Source organism: Prunus mume, linkage group LG5, assembly GCF_029339155.1.
Source record: "Prunus mume cultivar Tortuosa linkage group LG5, ASM2933915v1, whole genome shotgun sequence".
NCBI classification, from domain to species: domain Eukaryota; kingdom Viridiplantae; phylum Streptophyta; class Magnoliopsida; order Rosales; family Rosaceae; genus Prunus; species Prunus mume.
In genome coordinates, this window is record NC_142702.1 from 4,925,697 (window position 1) to 4,949,515 (window position 23,819).

The 23,819-nt window shown below is 36.9% G+C and overlaps 2 protein-coding genes and 1 pseudogene across 4 annotated transcripts; 1 reads left to right on the forward strand and 2 right to left on the reverse strand.

Annotated features, from left to right (window-relative positions):
• Positions 1-1,341: 1,341 nt before the first annotated feature.
• LOC103343955 (agglutinin-like protein) lies at positions 1,342-11,723 on the forward strand. Of its 2 annotated transcripts, XM_089051747.1 has the most exons (10): positions 1,342-1,661; positions 3,799-4,072; positions 4,789-4,875; positions 6,486-6,615; positions 7,071-7,389; positions 7,494-7,580; positions 8,756-9,481; positions 9,565-9,722; positions 10,866-11,258; positions 11,365-11,723. In XM_089051747.1, exons 1-9 carry the CDS (start codon positions 1,638-1,640, stop codon positions 11,227-11,229), a joined length of 2,169 nt encoding a protein of 722 aa, XP_088907873.1. In that variant the 5' UTR covers positions 1,342-1,637; the 3' UTR covers positions 11,230-11,258; positions 11,365-11,723. The 2 variants fall into 2 exon arrangements, with proteins under 2 accessions (XP_088907873.1, XP_008245415.2); XM_008247193.2 differs by lacking the exon at positions 4,789-4,875.
• Positions 11,724-18,571: 6,848 nt separating this feature from the next.
• LOC148916705 (uncharacterized) lies at positions 18,572-20,057 on the reverse strand. The gene is made up of 3 exons (XM_089051748.1): positions 19,569-20,057; positions 19,234-19,465; positions 18,572-19,155 (listed from the first exon to the last, which is right to left on the reverse strand). The coding sequence occupies exons 1-3, from the start codon at positions 20,037-20,039 to the stop codon at positions 18,695-18,697; spliced, it is 1,164 nt and encodes a 387-aa protein (XP_088907874.1). The 5' UTR covers positions 20,040-20,057; the 3' UTR covers positions 18,572-18,694.
• Positions 20,058-20,187: 130 nt separating this feature from the next.
• On the reverse strand, positions 20,188-22,441 carry LOC107881227 (uncharacterized protein At2g29880-like; annotated as a pseudogene). Its single transcript, XR_016127253.1, has 3 exons — positions 21,964-22,441; positions 21,012-21,341; positions 20,188-20,911 (listed from the first exon to the last, which is right to left on the reverse strand). The product of XR_016127253.1 is annotated as an uncharacterized protein At2g29880-like (transcript).
• Between the last annotated feature and the right edge of the window lie 1,378 nt (positions 22,442-23,819).

Genomic DNA, 23,819 nt, shown 5'->3' on the forward strand with positions numbered 1-23,819 from the left:
ATTTGGTTGATTTGGATATTGAATATGTTGAATCTGTTGATGGATATTGATTTGGTTGATTTGCATTTGGTTGATTTGGATATTAAATCTGTTGAATCTATTATAAGGCATCACTTATTTGGTGAATCTATATGTTGAATATTGAATTGGTTGATTTTTGAGTTGTGTAATTTTGGTACCGAAATGGTACCATTTCACACCGATACCGATTTGGTACGGTACCAATTTTGGCAAACGATAATCCCATATCGTATCATACCGGTTCTAATTTCTGGTATCGATAGCTGTACGAGTTCAATACCGTACCATATCATACTATGCCGAGCCCTAGCAGACGCCGCTAAAGGGGCGCGATGTGCTCGCCGTCAACGTCTCGGGCTCGATTATGTACTGCAGGTCCTCTGACGATATGAGTGATGGGGGTGTAGGTAGGTTTGGGTGGTTATGGATTTAGCCAAAAAAGTTGAAGACTTGAAAAAGAAGAAGAAGCAGCAGCTAACGCTGTTCTTCTTCTTGTTGGTTATGTTTTGGAAATTGGAAGGAAAAGGCATAGATGAGCAGAAAGGGGTTGGGGAAGTCGCTTAGGCTGGTGTTGCTGGGAAAGTTGGATCCGGGTAGATTTTTTATTATTTTTAAACAATTAATAAAATTTTTATTATTTGTTTTGTCCACTAGGAATCCATGTCATTAAAAAATGGAGTCCATATTAGCCACATCATCATTTAACAGATTCACTAACGGTTTGGCTAACAGATGAGTCAATTTATAAAGTTTCCTGGAGTTTGATTATGTACTCGTAAATGTCTCTAAAATTGAGTATGAATTTGAAAATGACCCTATAATTTGAGGGATTTTATGTAATTTGTCCTAAAATTTATGTATGCATGCCAAACTGTGATTGGTGTGAATATATTATGAGTTCCTACATTTAGAGGAAGGAGAAAAATATTTTCCTTTCAAACTTCCAAATATATTTTATAATGTTTGTTGACAAATAGTCGTGAATGAGTGTTTCTAAAAGTAGAAAAATACCCAATTTTGGATCACACACAATTACCCAATTGATCACAATCCGCAAAGACCCACCCACCCATAATCCAGAAAGCAAGCCGTGGACAAAAGTGGTGGCTTAGGTTCAACCTAGCCCAACTCTCGTCGACAGCGACCTCCAACGCAACATCGTCCACGAACCAGATCCAGTGGGGCCCACAACAACCAAAATAAATAATAAAATAAAACCGGAACGCAGCCCAAATGGAAAACGGAATTCATCCGAAATGCAAATCCAGCCAATCACGTCGCAGCATTAGATCGATCCTCTCTACACCACGAATTTAGATACGCTCTCCCCATGACTCGTGTCGCCAAAGTTCACCAATTTCCCTCCGTAACGTCACGTGACGTGGGCCCCACCCCTTTCCCCTCCAGAAGGCCAACTCTTCTCTGCCTCACTCTGGAAATCTCTCTCTCTCTCTCTCTCTCTCTCTCTCTACTCTTCTGTGGGAAGGCTCTGCATGTTGGAAGTTTGGTTGATGTTTACTTTGTGAAGATTCTGGCGATGTGTGGACGAAACTCTGTGCGTATCTCTGATTGCGGTTTCTGTTTCGGTTTTGTGATTAGTTGTGGCTTCTTCAGAGATGTTTGATTGGAACGACGAGGAGGTATGCCGTTTCTTCTTCTTGATCTTTTTTTTCTTCCCATATTAAACAGTCGGATTTATATTTTGTTGGTTTGATTGTGAAATGATGAAACCAGTTGTTTGGTTTTTGGAGTGAGAAGACATGAATTGGTCTTGTTCTGTTTGGATGGATTATCTTGTTTCAGAAATATACACTTCTTAGGTGAATTTCTGTGTTCTTGTTGATGAATTTGATGCACGGTAGTCAAATATGTTATATTTCTTGAATTTTTGTGACGATCTAGCAAATGAGAGACAGACATATAGAATAGTTATCAGTAAATTCTGAATTCTGAAATTTTTTTCCAAATTTGAATTTTCTAATGCCATAAAGGTAATGACTTATATTTATGTAAGAAAATTGAAAAAAAATGGAGAGAGTCCAAGGATGAACAGTTCTGGAGGTGGTTGTTTGATGAACATACGGAGTGTCAGTTTGTGTTAGGATTGACAATTTGAATTAATCTAGGAATCACTGTTTTTTGTCTTCAGTATGAGTATATAGCACATGGTCATGAACAGTAGGGGATAAAGTGAGCTTACATGATGCAGGAAGAGTTCCTTGTTCGAGTGAAAGCAAGGTGAAGAAACAAGAATCTGGCTGAACTAGGATTCTATATAATGAAATGAAGACCTGAGAAACAACATTTTTTGAAATGATGTTGCAACTTGGATATGTAGCACTAAGTGGAATTATAGAGGTGACATTGAGCTCGGGGGGTTATTTAGAGTTCTAATAAAAAATGTGGTTCTTTATGGTTTCTATACTGTAACTAGGAAATATGAGAGTGAAGAAGGTATAAGGAAAGTTACAAGTTATACCATATGTGTAACCCAAAAAAGGTAGTAGTGGAATCTCGTCTTGAAAGCTATAGATTACACTGTCCCGAATTTGATTATGCAAACTGTGCTAGTTACACAATAGCGAAACTACAATGAAAATTATGAAAGCTGTAATGCGGAACTGTAGAATCGACATATTTTTGTTAACAGAGGTGTAGGTTTATCAGGTTCTTATATATTTTTGTTAATCTGAAAATTGGGGAGCTGCAGTTTGTTGAGTTTTGAGGTTTTTGTTTTGTTTTTTTTGGGTTGTAGAGTGCCTGTGGTTGTACTACAACCTTTAGGATGTGTTTTGGTAATTCTATCTAGCTGGTGGAATTCTTATCAGCACCTTTACTTTATTTATTTATTTTTGTTTTGTAATATTAGAACCGAGTATTTCAATCTGCAGCATGCTTTGTTAATATTGGTTCAAACGACTGGTGTTTTAATTTTCTAAGTACACCTCTATTATTTGTAATAATGAAGTTTCAATCTAATCCTCAAACACCAACAAGCACTTACACACTATAGTTCTATTAGATACTAGTAAATCCTAACCGACTTGTTTAATTGTGTTAGATGACTTCAGACTAACCCGATTTATTCATTAATCGTGTCTTGTTTGTATGACACATGAACTAGAAACTTAAGACTAGAATCCCTCATTTCTAAATCAAATATACCACTCATACACCCCTTGAACAATAAAAATCCAAATCATTGAGTGCTAAAAAACTAAGAAAAGGATTCAAACAATAACATATGAAGAAGCCAAAAAAAGAAAGGATTTTGTTTCATAAAATATATTTAAATTAGTTTGTCATGTTAAAATTTGGTTATTTGTGTTTGCCATTGACCTAAAATGCTAATTATTTATGTTGCTGTAAGGTAAAGTCTAGGATCTTGAAAGAACAGTAATGACTTCAGACTAATGAAATAATCAAAATGCATCAGAAGTTTCCAAAAGGTGACTGGAGGGATGAAAAATGATGGATGCTTATTTACACGGGTCACTGAGACCGAATCTAATTCGTGCACAATGTGTTAAAATGCCAGAAGCTTTGAGAATTATGATTTCCTGACCAGTGTACATTAATCATCATGCGATGTCTGATTGTCTCTCTATCTCTCATATGTACACAATCTCAAGTAGTGATATGCAACTAAGACAGAATCATCTGTTATTACTTTCAGTGATCTTTTAAATCCTTTTATATCAACTTCCCAATGAAAGTATTTAAATATTGTTCTCATCATGTCTCATGCTAATGTTTAATTTTAGTTTGTGCTTTCAGCTTGCAAACATAATATGGGGTGAGGCAGGTGAGAATGATGATCATATTGTGCCTTATCCTGAGGCAAGTGATGATTATTGCAACAAGAAGGAATGGGGTCAAGAATCTCATACCATCAAGCCTACTGAACGGAAGACCCCTGTGGCCAAAATTGACTTGCATAGCAGTTCCAACTTTGACACCATTGAAGGAATTTCAACCTCTGAATTTGGAACGGACTCGTGGCCTGATTTATCTTTATCTGATGTTGCCAAAACTGAACAGCATTGCATAGGTACTGAAGCACCTGACAATTTTACTGAAATTATCAACAGTGGTTAATCAATTGTTTTTTTTTTTTTGGGCATAAAACAAGCATTTTTGTTTTAGGTAAGATATTGGATAAAACAAGCATTGACACACACTTACACACGAAGAGACATGCAAAAGGAATTGGTACCCCAGTGTTGGTTAACCTGACTTCATTTCCTGTTGACAATGGACATCAATTGTGCTATTTCGTATTTACTCCAATTGAAAATTTACTCTTTACATCTCAGCTCCATTTCCTTACCCATCCTCCTATTCTTTCCTGGGTCCTGAGCTGTATCGTTTGTTATATGCGTAGTCTATCTTTGAGTTAATTCTTGGTCCTTCCTGGGACAAAGAAAACACAAAACTGTCTTCTTCTTTTTTTTTTTTTTTTTTTTTGTTTGCTCGTCAGAGTGATTAGACTTTTTCTTCAGGTGTGGTTCACTTGTTAAATCAACTGAAAATTTGAAATCCTCAAACGACCTGAAGATATCAGGATTAGTGATTGTGTGGCACAGTTGTTTAATCTGAGATTTTTATGAGTTGATGGGGGCATGATGTTGGTAGCATATATGCTTTAAACAATAATTATGGTGATTTCATTGTCATCAATTGTATAGTGGAGTGCTCTATTGTTGGAAAAACAGGAAGATATGGGTAAGGCTTTTTAAGGTTTGTCATTTCCATGTTTCTTTCAAGTTGCAAGCTCAAGAAGATGGAGTTTCAGAAGGCAAAAACATTATGACAATATGAGGAATTTTTGTCAGTACATAAATGGCAAGGAAGGTAAATAACACCAATTTGATGTGATACGCTAATCACTATAACTTGTGGTTGGCTATGCAATGAAACATGCATGATTTTCTATATTTCTATGGGGGAAGTGAGCAGAAGTGTTCAGTGTTTTGACAGGTGTATTAGGGAGGGAGAGCTGTTTTCTGTAGATTTTACACGAAACTCAATTTACTTGGTCTGATTTTAGGGACAGGTTGGTTTCTAAGTTGGACAGATTCCTTTTGACACTTGATTGGGAGGAGGCCTACCTGGATCGTGGACAAGAACTCTTAGTTATGTCACTGTTGAACCATTTTCCTGTTCTGTTGGACGCAAGGGGTTGGGTACCCTTTAGATATTAGTGGCTGCAACATAAGTCTTTCAAGGGTAGTTTTGAAAGATGGTGGCTGGAGTGTTCAATGCAGGGCTAGGCAGGTTTCAGGTTTCTGAAGAAACTGGAATGAGTTTAACAAAAGCTGAAAGTGTGGAATAAGGAGCTTTCTGGGATTTGAGAGTTAAATAAAAAATTTGAGCAGGAATAAGGAGATTGATTTGTTGGACAAGGAGTGAGTCTAAGTGCAGAATTGATCAAGGAGAGGAGTGATCTTAGAAATAAGTTGGGTGAGGTGATGTTAAGGAACATTTTTCTCTGAGGCAAAAAACGAAAGTGAAATGGCTAAGGGAGTGGGATGATAAAATTGTTTTACTAATTGGGCCGGCGAGCTGTGTTTCCACTTGTTTCCTAGTTTATATTGGATTTCTTTGAACTGCAGCACAGTGATCTCTTCTTAAGTTTCTTCTTGGATTGGCATCATTTCTTGGGACAGGTTCGGAGTAATTTTGAGTGAGTAAGAGTTTGAAGAACATTTGGAATTGTCTTTTTGTCTAGCCAGTATCTCCTTGCATCCAAATCATGTCCATAAAATGTAAAGGTCTGTTCTTTCCTCTGGTAATTTTCCTTTCATGTAGCCAACACTCAATGAAATCTTCCCTTTGAGCCCTTTAAGTTGATTTGGAAGGTTGGTGTTCTAACTAATGTGGAAATTGTACATGGGGCTGGTGATCTGTGGGAAAATAAATGTGTGTCACTTGCTCCAAGAAGAAGGCCTTATGCATGCTTGTAACCACCTTGGTCTTTGTCGTGTAAAAAGGAGGCAGAGAATACTGACCAAATTTGTATGCATCTTCATTTCACTAGGCAGATTTGGGCTTGCATGTTGATGGTGTTTGAGTGACTTGTGCATGTATCCAAGGAGCTGATTTCATTGTTGTCAGAGGGTCATTGGGCAGAAAGGGGCTAGGAAAATTTTGCTCACTCTGGAGATGTGCTGATTTTGCTCTTATGTGGAATGTTTGGCCGGAAGAGAATAGCACACTCTTCGAGGGCAAAGAGGAGGATGTGGAGTTACTTTGGGATAGGATATATTTTTAGTTTCTCAATGCTCTTCATTGTCAAAGAATTTTAAAGGCATCCCTATTAATATAGTTCTTCTTTATTTGTTTTTTTTTTTTTGGGTGGGGTGGGGTGGGTGGACTGGTGAATTTCTCGTCTATCTTACCTTTTATTTTCTGCTTGTTTTAACATAATTCGTGGTTCTTATTAAAAATTACCCTTTTAACAGCTGAGACAATTCAACTTGATAAAGATGGTGAAAATTTTCAAAATTCCAATGAAGCTAAAGAACAAGGTGATCTTGTTGACTTTGGGTGGGCTAACATTGGAAGTTTTGATGATCTTGATCAGATTTTCAGGTAATTCACCATGATGACATCATTTTCTTGGTTTGTTAATGAAGCATATTCGTCTCAAGAATATTCTGATATATATGAGTTTTTGCTATCGCACTGAAGTTTGCTCCTCGTTCTTTTTCTTTTTAGAATTAACAAGCTGGCATGATCTGAAAACCTAATTAAGTTCACCTTCTGTGTAGTTTCATTACTATCATTTGTAAATAGTTTTCTCTATATAAAAAACTAAAGCAACTGAAATGTTATGTGCTTCTTGGAATTTGTACTCTGAAGAACACCAGGTATAACATACAAAGTACTAAATTATATTTACAGTTGCAGACCATGAATTAGTAATAGATTTTGATACTCCTCACTCCAATTGTTTTACATAGCTTATTTAACCTTCCATATTAAATAATAAAAATATGCAGCTGTATCCATCTGACTCAATATTCTCACAAGTGGTTATTTTGCAGCAATGATGACTCCATCTTTGGCCATGCAAGTCTTGGTAACACTGACGAGCTATGGTCTTCTTCTAGAGATGCAACTACAAGTCCAATCAAAGCCTTTCCTGTATCTTCAGACTCACCAAGTTTCACATCAGGAGCACTAAGCAATGCATCTGAGAAATTGGAAATTAAAACAGAATATGCCCAGAAAGATGACGAGTCAATCACCCCTGGCTATGGAAAGACGAATTATTCTGCATCTCATGGTCTGCAGAATGCACATTTGATTCTTGATCATGTGGAATATGCTGGTGGTAAAAGTAAGCCCATGGCAAAGGAACAGGTACTATGATTTAATCTAAAACATGATCAATTCATAGCACATTCATATTTTTTCACTAAATTAATCCAGAAAAGCAATCTCATAATTTTATTTGACTTTCACAGACAGATTTGGACATGGGAAAAAGCACTCTGACAAATTCTTACTTGATTGCTGAGAATTCTTCTACCCCAAATGAAATAGCTAATAAGGTACCATCTCTCTCTCTCTCTCTCTCTCTCTCTCTCTCTCTCTCATGTTCTGATATGCCTAGGACTCATGATGAGGCAAATCATTCATGGTTCTTAATAAAAAGTTAAATAGTCTGTCTGATGTCTTTTAGAATAATAGCATATAGGATGTGGAAATGCTTAAGAAATTACTTCAAAATGTAAATGGAGTTGTCAACCTTTTGTATTAAAAGTCTGTTTAGCATGGAGGAAGAGTAACTAGTAGTTAGAGAGGGAAAGTATCAGTAGCCTGTGAGTATCGCATTTGACAGAAAAAAAAATGTTATCTTTAGTCGAAGTATTATTGGTTATTTTCATAGTATGTCAGGTTTTTTACAGTCTTTCCTTTAGACCTCCGACTTTAATTAAAGTATCATTAATCTTTTACTTACTGTGTATATACTTTCTATTTTCATCAACTGAGATTCAGATATTCATGATTAAAGTATCATAAGTTTTCTACTTGTTTTGTATGTCAAAGTGAGGATTTTGGTTCATGTTGTACTATTCCAATTGGATTTCATAGATCGTTGTAATAAAGAAGGTGCTAGGATTCCATATTCATCCAATTTTGGGAGAAACCCACAAACACACACCACACACCCCCGCCCCCCACCCAACCCAACATCAAACTATTAAACAATATTCAAAAACGGAAATTCTTAAGACATCCATGCAAAGTAGTAGCCACTAACATGATAAATGCATTTTCTTCTGGACTTCATCCAAGAGACATTAGGCCAGGTATTGTTGGAAAAAATTCGTGGGTTAGGTGGTAATGAAGGAATTGCAAAGATGCCCCTAGAATACAATGAAGTCTTGCACTTTCTGTTGTTGGTCTGCCTTTTGCACTTATGAAAACCAACCTGAACAAGAAGGCTCAATGTTTAGAAAATAGTGAAATCGTTTCTGGAAATTTATAGAGAAACTGATGAGTTTTAGAAAAAGAGAGAGTGACGAATTTTAGAGAGGGAGAACAATATTGGGATCATACAAATGTGTGAAATGTTATAAAAGTTGTAGCATTCTTTCTTTTTACACCGTAACTTTATCGAGTACAGAAAAATCTTTGTTGATTACAATATCAAATTCAATGTGTTAGTTTGTACTTATTCATTTCAAATTGAGTTATAGGGCTTCTTCCTTCATATGTGCAGGGTTCTAGACTCAGAAAAATTATGAGGGGTCGCAGAAAGTTGGAGGAGAAAAGTGAGGAGAAATCATTGCAAGATTTTTATGGCACATGGCCTTCATCAAGAACCCCTTCTGGACATTCTGAGAACCAATTGGCACACTTCATGCTACAATCTTCTCCTTCTTCAGAACTCAGCCAGAAGAGACAGCTTCAAGGACCTGAGTCTTTTCCATACCAACATATCTCAAACCAATATGTGGCCCAGTCTATGTATGGGAACCTCACTAATCCAAACCATGCTACATACGTGCCGTCTCACATTCAGCCTGGGGAGTTGAAGCATCAACATTGTTTTTCTAGTTATGAAGTTTCTCCTGGGAGTGCAAGGGCTATAGACAAGTCAGCAGATACTTCTGTGAAGCCTCTGACCATGACTCCTCAAGAAAAAATTGAAAAGTTAAGGAGGCGGCAGCAACTACAGGCAATGCTTGCCATTCAGAAACAACAGCAACAATTTAGTCATCAAATCTGTAGTACCAATCATTCTACCACTCAAAAATGTCCTCAAGAAAATAAAATTCAGCATTTTGAGAAAGCTGATCTGGAAGTTGAAGGCTTTAGCACTCTTCCTTCTCTGGACCCAAACTCATCCGCAGAACAAGATGATTCCGGTATGATTTCTGCAGCAGTTGATGATTACTCAACGGAGGATACAATACTTTACAGGCTTCAAGATATTATATCAAAGGTATGCTCACTTTCAAAGTGGATTCTTTTCCTGCTAAGGTAAATTGGACTTAGTTACAATGGCAAAGCAATGTTTCACTACAGTTGGACATCAAAATAAGACTTTGCATACGGGATAGCTTGTTCCGGTTGGCTGAAAGTGCAATGCAAAGGCATTATGCTATTGATACTAGCAGTTCAAACAAAACTAGCAAGGATGAGGATGAAGTCGTTGCAAAGGAGGACACCAATAGTCATAACAGGTTAAAAAGCTTCCTTGTTCTCATAGTTTTGTTGCAATTTCATTTGAGCCCAAATGGTTATCCCTTGTATGCTGATTTCCTACATGGATTTACACCCGTGAAAAGAAAATATTTACTTGTAAACAATCTGAAAAGAACAGAGAAATAGTCATCTAGGTTATAGAATCCTATAAAATCCATGACTTAATAGTTAACTCTTTTTTGGTTTTTCTTTCCATGCCTGAAAATAATCAGTGAAACTGTCATGAACTTGTTGAAATTTTAGTTTACACATGTAGTGAATTTCTTTGATTACTAGTAATGGTTAATGCTGGAACTTTTCAAGAATTAATGAGAGACTTCATTTGGGAGGTGGTGAGGGTAAAAAGAATAATTTAATCAGTTGGGATCTTGTATAGAAGCCGAAGGGGAAAGGTGGGTTAGTTCTTGGATAAAGAGTTAGGGGTTTAGTAGGCAAATGGTTCTGAAGATTTTACCTCAAAAATTTCCCCCACGGTTTGAAATATTAGGAATATAAGTGGAGTTAATTCTAATGGTTGGAATTACTGAAAGGTTCATTTCGATGTCCTTTGAACTTTTGAGATTGATATTTTTGTGTTATCCTTCCCTTTCTCATTTGTTGAAATTCATTGTTGATATTGGAAATATAAGTGGATTTTTTTGGGAAGATATTTGGGTTGGTAAGTCGTCTTTCTGATTGTTGTTATCCCAACTTTTACCGAATAGCTTCTATTTCACGTTCTTGTGGGATTTAAGTTTTCAAAGGAATTTGAATGGGATATTGATTTGTTTATGTTATAAATAAATGTTTCCTAAAACCCAAGTTTTTTGGATAAAAAGACCGTTTCTTTCCCACTTTTTTAGAGTAAATTGGAAACTACTTCATGCTGTATAATTCTTTTCCTTTATTAACTTTTTATATACGCTCACAGCTACTTGGGTCCTTCATGAATACCCTATTATCATCTTTTATGATGCACTTGACTATACTTAACAGCCCATGTATTGTAGAAAGTTATGATTTTCCCTTTTTTTTCTCTTTATATTTAAACTCTGATCAATTTTATATTTGGGTTTGGAGTAAGAACCATTTTGTCCAAGTTGTTTTTCACTCACTTTCCTATTAATCCCATGGTATTGCAGGCATGGTAGGATGCTAGATGTCGAAACAGAGACCAATCCCATAGATCGAATCGTGGCCCATTTGCTCTTCCATAGGCATTTGGATTTATCGGAGAAACATACTGACGCACCTGAATCACCTGTTTCTTCTAAGTTGACATGTGAACACAAAGCAGGTTTATTGAACGTGTCGAATGAATGCTTGCCAGACAGTTTGAAGAACAAACAATGTTCTCCTCGTCAGGGATCTACAAATTATTGCCCATTGGGTGAGCCCCATTCTTCGGACCTGTTTAAAAAAGGTCCTTTGATGGACAACTCAGAAAACGCATCTAACAATGGTCCGACACATGGTGGAGCTATGAAGGCTGAAGCCTCTCTGTGAACAAATATGTGTCACATAATTTGATAAGGGTAATTCCTTCCTTTATCTCTCCCATGCTAATTAATAATTTAATAGGTTTCTAGTAAATGGCTGTACGGATTCACTGGTAATGTGGAGATTTTCTTTCATTGTCAGCCAACCACGATCTTCATCAAGTGTGGTCATGGAGCTTTCGGCAACACTATCGATGGGGAGTATCCTATAAATGAATGCGCTTCATAAAAAGGTTGCATGTTTCAAGACAATGTTCAGTATAAGTAGTTATGTACGTGTCAACTGTCATAAGATTGGCTAAAGTGCCTCACATATACGAGGCCATACCTTGCTACCTGTGTGAGTAACTATGTATGAAGAGTTGGAGCTGCATATTTAGCTAGTATTTCAGCTCCTAACAAATTTATGCGTTCAACTTGCAAAAATAAATCCAGAGGTAATATGTCCTTAGATAAAGTAAATATCTTAGATTGTTAAATAAGATATGAATACTTGATTTACATTGTCCAGCTGCGCAAACGACAAGCTAGTTTTTCGGTGGATGGTTTTCTACTTCTGCTTGCAACTACTTTTGTTCTTGTGTTGTGCCCTTGTTTGTTTTCCAAGTATGTTGTCATAGCTTTTGTTTTGGAGGTATTTTTTTGGTCTCATGTTTTGGAGTCTATATATGGGTCTTATAGAGTGTGATTTTTGTCTTTATATTTTACCAAAAAGAAAGTGAGTGCCCATTGAACAATTGAACGCGATAGCAGTACATTGAGGTTGGAATATACAAATAGAATGTATACGGGTTTTATAGGGCTTGTTTGATAGGGAGAACTAGATTAGACTAGAGTAGCAAAATGCCTACATTTCATATGCATTCAAGGCATAATATGAATATGTTGTCTAACTTGGAAGAAGAATGAGGACTATCTATAAGAGGTTGATGACTAAAACTTATCCGTGGGTCTATCTATTAGAGAATGGGAACTATTCATACTGTGGGTTCTTTGGACGTTTTCAACTGGTATAAAGAACAGTAAGACTATATATGTTGTCATGGATGGGAAGGTAATGCAAGATGCCATTGTTGAAGCTTTCCAATTCACATCATCGTTTATGTTTATGGTATATTATGAGAAATGTGAACTCCAATTTGAATGACTTGAAAATTGTAAGAGAATTTAGCTACTACGCGCATGGTGCTTTGATGCTAGAAATTGAGATGGTGCACATAATTAGAAAAGATAGACTGAAGCTTATTGCTCGAGGCATTCTTTGATGGGATACCACCACGCAACTAGTGGCGGGTAAGCATAAGAATTTGAAGGATGGAATCGGTAGACGGATGAAGTTAGTCAAGTGTATTTCGCGAATTGATATGTCTGTTGAGTTGTTGAGAAATGAGAATGTGAATGATAGATCTATTTGAATAATTCAAACCCGGTCCCTCTTACCCAACTCTGATCTTCGAAGGGACATGGATTTTCCATTTTCACCCACCACGTTTACAATTTGATAAGGAATGAGATTTTTAAATTAAAAAAACGACATTTCATTTCGTTGCAGCCCATAAGAAAGGATGACAATCTTCATGTTCACAAATTTTCCAAATTTGGGAGCCATTGAGGAATGGATTGCGTTTTACTACCACACAGAGCACCACTTCATAATCATGCAAACTAATTGAATGGAATTCCTTGTTATCATACATTTTGTGTTATGAAATGTATGCATATGGACAATCATGGCATTAAACGTAGGGACATTTTGGTCCAATTTGTAATTAAACACACTTAACTCCAATATTTTGGATCCAAAAAATTCCATAAACTTCCCACAAATACATTTAACAATAAAATGGTTTTTTACAACATTAATAACAATAAGAATCTTATTTTGACGTTATTATTCAACTTAAATTTTGGACAAGGTTGAGAAAGAGAATTAGGTTAGTATATATGTTGTGACATCTTTTTCACTAAAATACCCAAAAAAACAAAACAAAACAAAAAAAACACTAATACTTCGACGAAAGGACCAATGTCACAAACTGTATTGAAAGACCAATGTGAGAATCATGTAATAATTCAAGGGATAAAGCTACAAATTTTTACAAATGTGGATACTTGCTAAAAAATGAAATATCGAAGAGATATCAAGGATACATAGAGCTACAGATGAGGGTTCCGTCAAATAATCTTATGTGAGGGACACCCTTATAGGGCACACCAATGTGTTTGTTCAAATTTTTCACGGGAGAATATTTGTGTATAAATTGTTCACCCTTCGAGCTTCCTTCTCTCTGGCGTAACAGTTTAGAGGAGAGAGAGAAACTTTTGTTTTTTTTTTTTTTGCCAAAACAATGAGAGAAATTTATTAAAGACGAATAGAAAGGTTTACATCACTAGCAAGAGTATCAAAGATCCACTCAGGCCATAAATCATCCCAAGTATGGATGCCGCCAACTCTGAACACAAAGGCCGCAATTTTATGCGCTGCCTTGTTACAAAGACGAGGAGTAAACAGAAAGACACAACGCTGACATTGCGCCACCAGGCGCTTTATGTCAAAAATAATGGATTCCACAGCAAAATCAACTTTCCACTTTCCACTTTCCACAAAGCATTCGGATAATTTGTAAGGAGTCGATTCAACCTCAAGTTTAGAGAAGGCTTAATTATGTACATGCCCTTTCCAACTTATTCGACACACTGGTGGAAAGCGCTCAGTACTCCCAACGCAAAATCGTCTCACGTTACCCTTTCCGCTAGTTTTTTGAAGTTCCGTTCTTCGCATCGCTCATCTCCCCAAAATTCCGCAGCAGCTCCTCCCATTTATTACCGCTCATCGCACCAGTTTTTGGGCTGCCATCGCCTCCTCCGGCTACCCCAAGCGACGACATGGATATCAAAAGAACCAAAGACGTTGTCCTCTACCACCTCATATCTCACCAGCTGCTAACCGTCGTCTGATCACCGAAAAAGCAAGAAATTGGCGGTTTTTACCCAAAATCTCCATTGCTCGTTTGGCGATTCCGAGCACCATTTTCTTCGATCCAGGTATGATTTTTCAACCTCTCGAGTTGTTCTTGCTGCTAGTTGTGTTGGTTAGGAGAAATTTCTGAGTTTTGGAGGGTAAATAAGCGATGAACAGTAATAAAGGGAGGGCTACTGCTCGAATTTTGGGGAGATGAACAAGAACATTCAGAACGGAACTTCAAAAACTGACGGAAAGGGTAACGTGAGACGCTTTTTGCACGCTAGGGGGTACTTTGAGACGCTTTTCCACCACGTGGTAATCTGAAATAAGTTGGAAAGCACAGGGGCATGTACATAATTAAGCCTTTAGAGAATCCTCCTATACACGCAAATGCCTCCCGAATGGCCTAAGCCTTCATCGCCAAAGCCAACCCCGCAAATCTCCCTTGCCACCACCAGAACCATCCAGCCATATGAATCCAGTACCACCCAACCCACACTACCCATTCCAGATGGCGGTTTTTGCCACGAAGTCACCGGCTCCGCTTGAGCTTCAGCGGACGAGGTAGCTCATTAATAAGCGGCTTCACACACATCCGAGCTATTCTAAATTCTTGAACCTGGTTTTTGAAGCATTCCACCGCATCACGAGGATCAGTCACCTGTCCTTCGAAAACCATGCCATTCCTAGTTTTCCATATCCTCCACAAGCCAAATGCACAAGCCTGCAAGATCTCGCTATAGTGTTCCACCTGCTCATATTTGCTAAGCAAATTTGCCCAGCAACCAATAAAATCCTCTCCCACAACAAGACTTGGATCCAATTGCAACGGAGAAGCAAACCAAAATAACCGCGCAAACTCACATGTAAAAAATAAGTGTACCTGAGATTCCCCCTCCCGTCCACACAAGGTACATGTAGTATCAACATCAATTCCCCGATGCAACAAGTTCTCCTTCACCGCTAAAACATTGCGACAGCATTTCCATAGGAAAGTTTGAATTTTAGGAGGCACCGGCAGACCCCAGATACTTTTCCAAATACGTTGTTGTTGATTCCCTTGACTGGTTTCTCCTTCACTTTCCTGCCTAGCTCTCCGTTCCGCCGTAAATTTACCGCCACTTCATACCCCGATCTAACAGTATAGCCTCCATGAGAAGTAAAATGCCAAACCTGCTTATCTGGACACCCCCATCTGCTAATAGGTATGGTAGAAATGCATTTAGCTTCATGAAGATTAAAGCAACGATCCACTAGCTCCATATTCCAGCACCTCAGAGTCGGATCAATGAGCTCAGACACCATCAAAGGCATGTCAGGATGTCGGGAATGCACCATGGAAATAGACGGGGTGGCCAACCAAGAGTCCGAAGAATTCGAATGCACTCCCCATTTCCGACACGCCAACGTAGACCAGCCTCCAAAATCTTGCGGCCTTGCAAATTGTTGGAAAAACAATTATCAATGACTGATTAAAACAATTATATAAACAAAATTTATAACAATCTGTAACACAGAATACAGTATATAAACAATAAATAAAACTGACTTGAATTTGAGATAGAGGCTTGCAGATTTGATGCAATGTCCTAAAGACAGTAATTTCACCCCTTCTTGGTGCTTGAAGTTCTACAGGTGACTGCCTCCCAGGATTCAACTATCTGTATTCTAAGCCCTAGCACTCGGACTTAGAATCTGGCAAACGTTGTTTGTTTTCCTCTCAGACAATATGAAATGCTTGTAGAATGCTTTTTCTGTCTTTAACGTATGAGGCCTGATTTGATTTAAATAAACTTCTGAAACCTTATCAGAAGAGTCACAACTGTTAGAAAACAGTTAATAAAACTAATCCGAATTAATAAAAAATTATTAATTCGAAACAAAAAATAATTTTAAATCTGAAAGTGCCCCAAGGCCCAAGGCCCATCTTTTTGACCATTAAATATTATATATTTTTATATAATATTCAAAGCCCAAATCGATTTTGAAGCCCAAATTGCTTCCACTTGGCCTACTTCCATTTACTAAGTGTGGCACTTCCACACTTATAAGGACCTCACTCTTTCTACTTTCTATCAATGTGGGACAAAGGTTCTTGAATTTAATTCAAACTTCCAACAATACCCCACATTTGTGACACTTTTACTGCTAAATGTATGTAATGCATTTGAGAGGAAACAGATGTTATCTACTGTTTGCCCGTTCTTGGTTTACTCCTATGATGGAAGGGCAAAGTTCCCCACTGCCTTGAGAACCATAGACTGGTCAACAAGTCGCTTTCTTTGGTGTGCGAGCGTGCACGCTAGTAATAAAATTCTAGCAGACTTAGTCTGGAATGGATAACTTGCGCCCCAAGTTACTGATTTCTTAAACAAACGATTGTGAATTTGGGTGAGGAATATCTCCCAAGTAAGTTCTTTTCTTGCCTCAGACTGGTGAGGACTTTAACAATTTATCTCAGTATAAAGAGGTTGTTCTGGCCAGAATGGTTGATGAAATTTAAGCTGTTTTTAGGCGGAACTGCCTTTTACAAAACTATAAAAATAGATGTCAATGCTAAAAAGATAAAAAGATAGCTGGATCTCCATTTCTGCCTGGATGGGAGGCTCTGTTATGGGCTGGATGGGAATGTCTGGATCGACCGTTGACAACTCTGATTGCCCGATTTTCAACTACAAATCGATACCAAAGGTTGATTCTGGCAGAGCTTTAATGTACCTTAAGCTTTTGTGAAGCTTCTGAGTGGGCGAATCTGCGCTTCTTCATCCGAAAGGGCGTATGGCTGTTCTTGAGGACGTCGGTGAGCTAGAGACTGCACTGTGAGATTTGTTGAGGTTTTCCATTTTTGGAGAGAACTCAAGCTCTACCTATCTTGGTTTCTGCTGAACCAAATTTGTAACGAGAAAAATCTCGTTCTGAATGACTTATTTCTTAAGTCTGAGCCTTGGGAATTCTGATTTGAAGCTGGTTTTACTTGAAATTCAAGTTACTTGAAATTCAAGTGGGCTTGTTGGTTGATTTTGAGTTGTCCATTTGGCTGATGGTTTCCTTGTGTAGGATTTTGTTTGATTGGATGATGAATTTTTGTTGTGTCTTGTTGTTGTTGTTGTTATTGTTGTTGTTGTTGTTCCTACCCTGTTCACTCCTTCTTGTATTTCTAGTAAACTGTTTTTCTGGAGTAGGGTGATTCTGTTTATTTATTGGGCGGCAAAGATATCTCCCCCTTTTTCTTTTTAATGGAAAGAAAGAAAATAGGATTTCTTCAGTTTTGGCAGATAGGCTCTCAAATAGGCAATCACTTCCCTGATTTTCTTGAAAAGGAACCTAATCTCTTTCCCAATTTCAACTGCCCCTTGTGATATTTTACCCATGATGGTTAGTTTGACTCCTTTTCTGGACAGCTCGCTTTCGCTTATCCCTATCTCGAGATTGTAACTTGCTTATCTCCTTGGGAGAATTACCTTCTCTGAAAAGACAGAAGAAAAATCTCTGAATATATATATATGTAAGAGGGATTTGATCTTCAGTTTTTTCAGAATCAACTTGATGTCATGAACCCTTCAATCACTTCTTCTATGACAGTTGCCATTGCTGATTTTTCTTTATCCCAGAGATGTCACGTGGGATTGTTCCTATTTCTGGGCTCCCTCTTCCTATTATATTGGGCCTGTGAGGCCCAGATTAGCCTTGTTTGCTCTGATGAGCCTTGGGCTGGTCTCTTCTGGTTTTTGGGCTTCCATCTTTTCACTGGGCTGGGAGTGTCAATTTTTGGCCCAAACATCTACATCAGGAAAAGTGTCTTTTGGACTTGAACTTACCCTAGTGAAAACATATCGGATTTACTTGATGCGCAGTGGATATAGTTGATCTTGAACTGTTCACCGTTATAGTAAACCTAGACAATATGTCTCACACATATAACATCTTAACAAACGTTAGTTCATACGTTTTTGTTCATTTTGGTCCTGAACATATCCCAGGTTTCATGAGAGCTTTAGAGAACTTAGGGCCCGTCTGGTAACGTTTTCAGAGAGCATTTTCAGAGAATGTTTTCATAGAATGAAAACGAGAAAATGAAAACGCATTTTCAGAGAACAAAAACGCGTCTGGTAGCTTAGTTAAAAACTGTTTTCAAAGAACAAAAACAGTGAAAACGCGTCTGCAGAATTTGTGAAAATGACAAAAATAGTGAATATGCGTTCGGTAAGAGGATTTTATTTTATTTTTGAAACTAACATTTTCACACATTTATGTATGTAATTAGTCCAACACCTTTTTTATTATGCACACCAAACATGTTTTTCTCGTTTGATCTATTTTACTAAAATTAAAGAGCTTGGATTAAGTTAGATTTAAGAAAAAGTGATATATCTATGCATTTGGCTTAGTTTAAATTAGTCGATTGAAACATTCATTGGCTTCTAGACCAAATATTACAAAAACTTGTTCATTGACACACAAGAAAAAAAATTAATAATAATAAAAATTAAAAATTACAATAATATAATCAAGAGCCTTGGGTGAAATCACGCCACAAATCTTGTGCAATCTTATCTCTAATGTTGGTCATTTGTGCAATATTTTCCGGAGACATATCTAAATTTTGTGTAGCCATATCTTCACCCTCAACAATGATGTCTTCTACTTGAAACTCTTCGAACAACCTATCACGACGTGCTTCTCTTCGGATAAAATTATGTAACACACAACATGCAATGGGGATACGTCGTTGCCTACGTGGAGGATAATTGGGCATCAATTTCAAAATTGGAAAACGAGCTTTCAACACACCAAAACACCGCTCAATTATATTACGTAATGAAGAATGCCTATAATTGAATAATTCTATAGGACCTCTTGGTGCTCGACGTGGTCCCTTATAATCACGCAAATGATATCTCTCACCTCGGTAAGGTGCCAAGAATCCAGGCATATTTGTATACCCAGCATCCACAACATAGTAATATCCTGTTAATTAATTCGTTATTTGAATGTGATAATAATGTTAGTAATAAATTCAATTTAATTTTTTATATTTATTCATACCTTCCTCTGGAAAAGGAAATTCATTCTCTGGCCTCAACACTGCATCTGTGAACACTCTAGAATCATTTGCAGTCCCTTCCCATCCGGTGTAAACAAATGTGAACATCATATCGAAAGAGCATGCGCACATAACATTTTGAGTAATAAGAACCTTTCTACCACGGTATGAGGCTTGTTTTTGTGCTGGTGCCCAAGCAGCAACATGTGTCCCGTCAATTGCACCAATACACTTCTACAATATATTGAAAAGTTACTATGTTAAATAATAAAAATAACTAAATGATATATATAGTATCATGTGATCAATTGCAAAATAAAACAAAATATTTCCTCACCTCAAAATAAGGATAATACTTTGGGCTATTCAAGATTTCGGGCGGTGTTTCCCCTCTACTACTTGGGCGTATAATACGTGGTGATAATCCACATAATGCTGTCAACACACGCTTAAATTGTCTGTGAATTGTGTCTTTAGATCGTTGAAAACGCTCAGCCGCAACTCGCATACGAATACTATGAGAAACTATAAATAAGAAAATACCAACTGCTTCTTGAATACCCACATGTCTATCATGGTGTAAAAGATCTAAAGTCTCAAGGGTTTGACATAACCTTAAAAATACATGTTTGTCCATGCGAAATGAGTCATAAATTCTATCCGGATTTCCATTTAACAACTCTTGAACATATTCATGCCCCGATAAAACTGAATTATGGCAAGGAGTCCTATCAACATATGATTGCCAATATTCATAAATATTCATACATATTAGCATATGATGTGCCATTTCTTCAAGTTCTTCCATATCTGAATCACTATCTGAGTTATTGTCTCCATTACTAGTAGACATGTCTAATACCTTCAAATATTCAAATGAAGTAATCATCACTAACATTGAAACAATAATAACATATCCACAACCATACTATTCAAATATAAAAGAACACAAGAACTATCCATTAATATAATAACATATCAAAGATATTCATAAACTCAAATAACACATAATCCATAAACTCAAATAACACATAATCCATAACATATAAAAGAAATTCATAAACTAAAAAACATATAAAAGAAATTCATAATCTCAACTAAAGAGAAACCACAATCATACTAGTATTCCTAAAGACTAGCTAACCAAGATCTCCTCCTAGCATCCGACATTGTAACAAATATTTTTCTCCATTCAATAAGCACAATTTTTTCTAGCATCTTGTTGAATGTGTCATTATCAATATCTCCCATTTCTTCAACAATTCCAATGCATTCTTCAATAGAATACATCTCCTTGGAGGTGCTAGATGCCTCAACACTCTTTTCCTTTTGAATTGTTTGCAATCTTTGACTCATAACTTCACTGCAAACCTCCAAATAGGATTCCATTTTATCCCATTTCTTTGACCGACGCTCAGGTGGGGTAGCAGTTACACTCTTTCTTTTTCCTTTACCATGATCAGTTTCTAGGTTAAAACCATCATCATCCAAGTCAACATCAATATGAACACCAGTGTTAAGGAAATTGTTCTCTAACTCACGCTCCTCATCTGAGTTAGGAGGAAGTTGATTAGAGGCATAACGCAACTGACCGGTTGCAGTAGTGGTGTTGAATATCTCCCCTAAAAGCTGATAGTGCACTAAACCTTGAGTACGATATTGCTTCTCTCTTGGCTTACTCTACAAACCATGACAAATATTATACTCAGACATCATAAGCAATTCACTTAAGTATGTGAAGTGAAGTGAAAAAAAAAACTTAAATAAAGGCTTGGTATACCTTAATGTAACTAGCCCAAACATCCTCTGAGGCTGTGACTGTGTTAGCATTAGGATCCCACCCAAATCCAGTATGCTCAATTAGGTCCGAGAACTCACGATGTGCAATTCGCAACCTATTAAACTTAGACTTAAGTTGCTTAACAGTGCATTTTTTTCCACATTTTGCTAACAACTCCTCGCTTATTTCAGACCAAACTTTCGTTTTAAAGGTTGATGCTCACAAGTCACCCTTCTTCACATGATCATGCAATATATGTATAAAAAACTCTTCATGTTTGGAAGGCCATTGTACTTTTTCCTCACCATCAACATTCTTAGGAGCCATATCCTTGTAAAGAAAAAACAATTAAGACAATCCAATAATTTATTGCATTTAAGAACATCGCACATATCATCACCACATATATGAATCACATATTTACGAATAAGAAAGCATATCCTTTAAATAAATAAATACAAAGAAAAATTCAATATGAAAACATATATTGTCCTTGCTCCAATGGTACATTTTTTGCATAAAAAATATGAACATTTTGGTGTTACCTATCCTTAAATCAAATTGTGAATGATGTTTCCACTCAATTGAGTTTGGTGACTTGGCGTGGAGTATAGGGAGCATGAACTAGCCAATTATTATTGGTTTATGGGATTAGTCTGTTGATTGTTAGGCTATATTTTGTGGCCATTAATTTGGTTCAATTATGCTCTATTTCTCTCTCTCACACATACACAAACACAAAACACAAAAGTGCATATAAAAGTTCCTCTTTTATCACTATTCTGATTTCAATTACAGGTATGAGCAATTACAAAATCCAACTCAAAATTTTGAAAACCATTATCAAAGATCCCAAAATTAAGCACAAAAAAGAACCCATTTAAGAACATTACAAAGCTAAATTGCCCAAATGAATAATGAAACACCAAAGAGAAGAAAACAGAGGAATTACCTCAGTCAATGTGAGGTTTTTGTCGTTGTTCTTCTGCTCTGTTATCGCTTCAACTCCTTCCAAAAGTAAACTGAATAACAGACCACCATATACAAAACCCAACTCAAAACTATGAAAATCATTATCAAAGATCCCAAAAAAATACACTACAAGATATATCTCCATTAATAATGGCATAAAGCCAAGGGCTTTGGTATCCATTATCATGCGATTTTTTAAAGCAATTATCATGCCATAATTTCATTATATCAACTCGTGAGTTTGCTTCCTTTGCAAAAAAATTATCATGCCATAATTTCATTATATCAACTCGTGGGTTTGCCCACCATATACAAAACCCAACTCAAAACTATGAAAATCATTATCAAAGATCCCAAAATTAAGCACAACAAGGAACCCAATTGAGAAAATTATAAAGCTAAATTGCCCAAATAAATAATGAAGCACCAATGAGAAGAAAAACGAGGAATTACCTCAGTTAATGTGAGGTATGTGTCACTCCTCTTCTTCTTCTTCTTCTTCTTCCCTGTAATTTTTAGATGTATAAGAAACCTAATTTACATAATACAACTTTTATTTTTAGAACAGCCATGAACAAAAAACCCTAGATCTAAAGGCACAAAATACCCAAAGCTAGAGAAAGAGGAAAAATATAGAAAATTACCAAGATCTTCCAAGAGCAGCTGTGGTCTGTGGTGATGGAGCAATCGGACAGAACAAAATGCATTAGTGGTGAAGAGGGGAAGAGAGACTATTGCCAAAGAGAGGAGTGAGCCAAGCCAGAGAGAAGAGTGGTCAAGAAAGGGGGAAAGAAGAGAAGGGTGAGCGAGGAGGAGAGAAGAACGATTTTGATAGGGAGAGAAAATTGAGAGAGAGATTGAGCAGAAGTCTGTTTTGAGCGTTTGTTTTCTGGGAGAACAAAACATCTTTTTTCTGTTTTGTAGAAGTAAACGTGAAGTCCAACTCATTTTATGAAAACGTTTTTGATGTTTTCTATTTTTATTTACCGAACATGTTTTTGCTCTGTTTCTTTTTTAAAAAACAAAAACGGGCCTTTAAAACATAAACGAACAGGCCCTTAGCCTTTTATTTTCCGTTCTCATAAATGCGACCCCACATTTACTCCCATATAGGTGACACCAATTAAGAGTTTTCTGCCTAAACTCCTCTTAATAAGATATTAGTGTCATTAAATGCAAAGCATAACCTTCACATCAACAGACAACACACTAATCATCATAGGAATGAGTTAAATTGTGTGTTCAACTTTTGAATCTTACCCAACCAGTTTGCCTATTGAACCTAGACCATGGGATCTCCAATCAACTAGGTTAGGTTTCCGTCAGGTTTGATTCATTGGATTGGCTTCAATCCCATTCCCCTCGATGTAAATTTGATTTGCTCTCTTGGTAGGCCTTTTGTCAAAGGATCTGCAATATTTTCCTTTGACTTCACATAGTCAATGGATATAATTCCATTTGAGAGCAATTGTCTAATTGTATTATGCCTACGCCTGATATGTCTTGACTTTCCATTGTATACACCACTCTTGGCTCTTGCTTGTGCTACCATACTATCACAATATATACAAATCGTTGTCACAGGCTTAGGCCACATTGGAATGTCCTCTAGGAAGTTTCTCAGCCATTCTGCTTCTTCAGCAGCTTTATCTAAGGCTACAAACTCTGATTCCATTGTAGAGCGTGCTATACACGTCTGTTTAGAGGATTTCCAAGATACTGCAGCTCCACCTAATGTAAATACATATCCACTAGTTGATTTGGTTTCTGTACTGTCAGAAATCCAATTTGCATCACTATAGCCTTCTAGAACTGGTGGATATCTAGTGTAGTGCA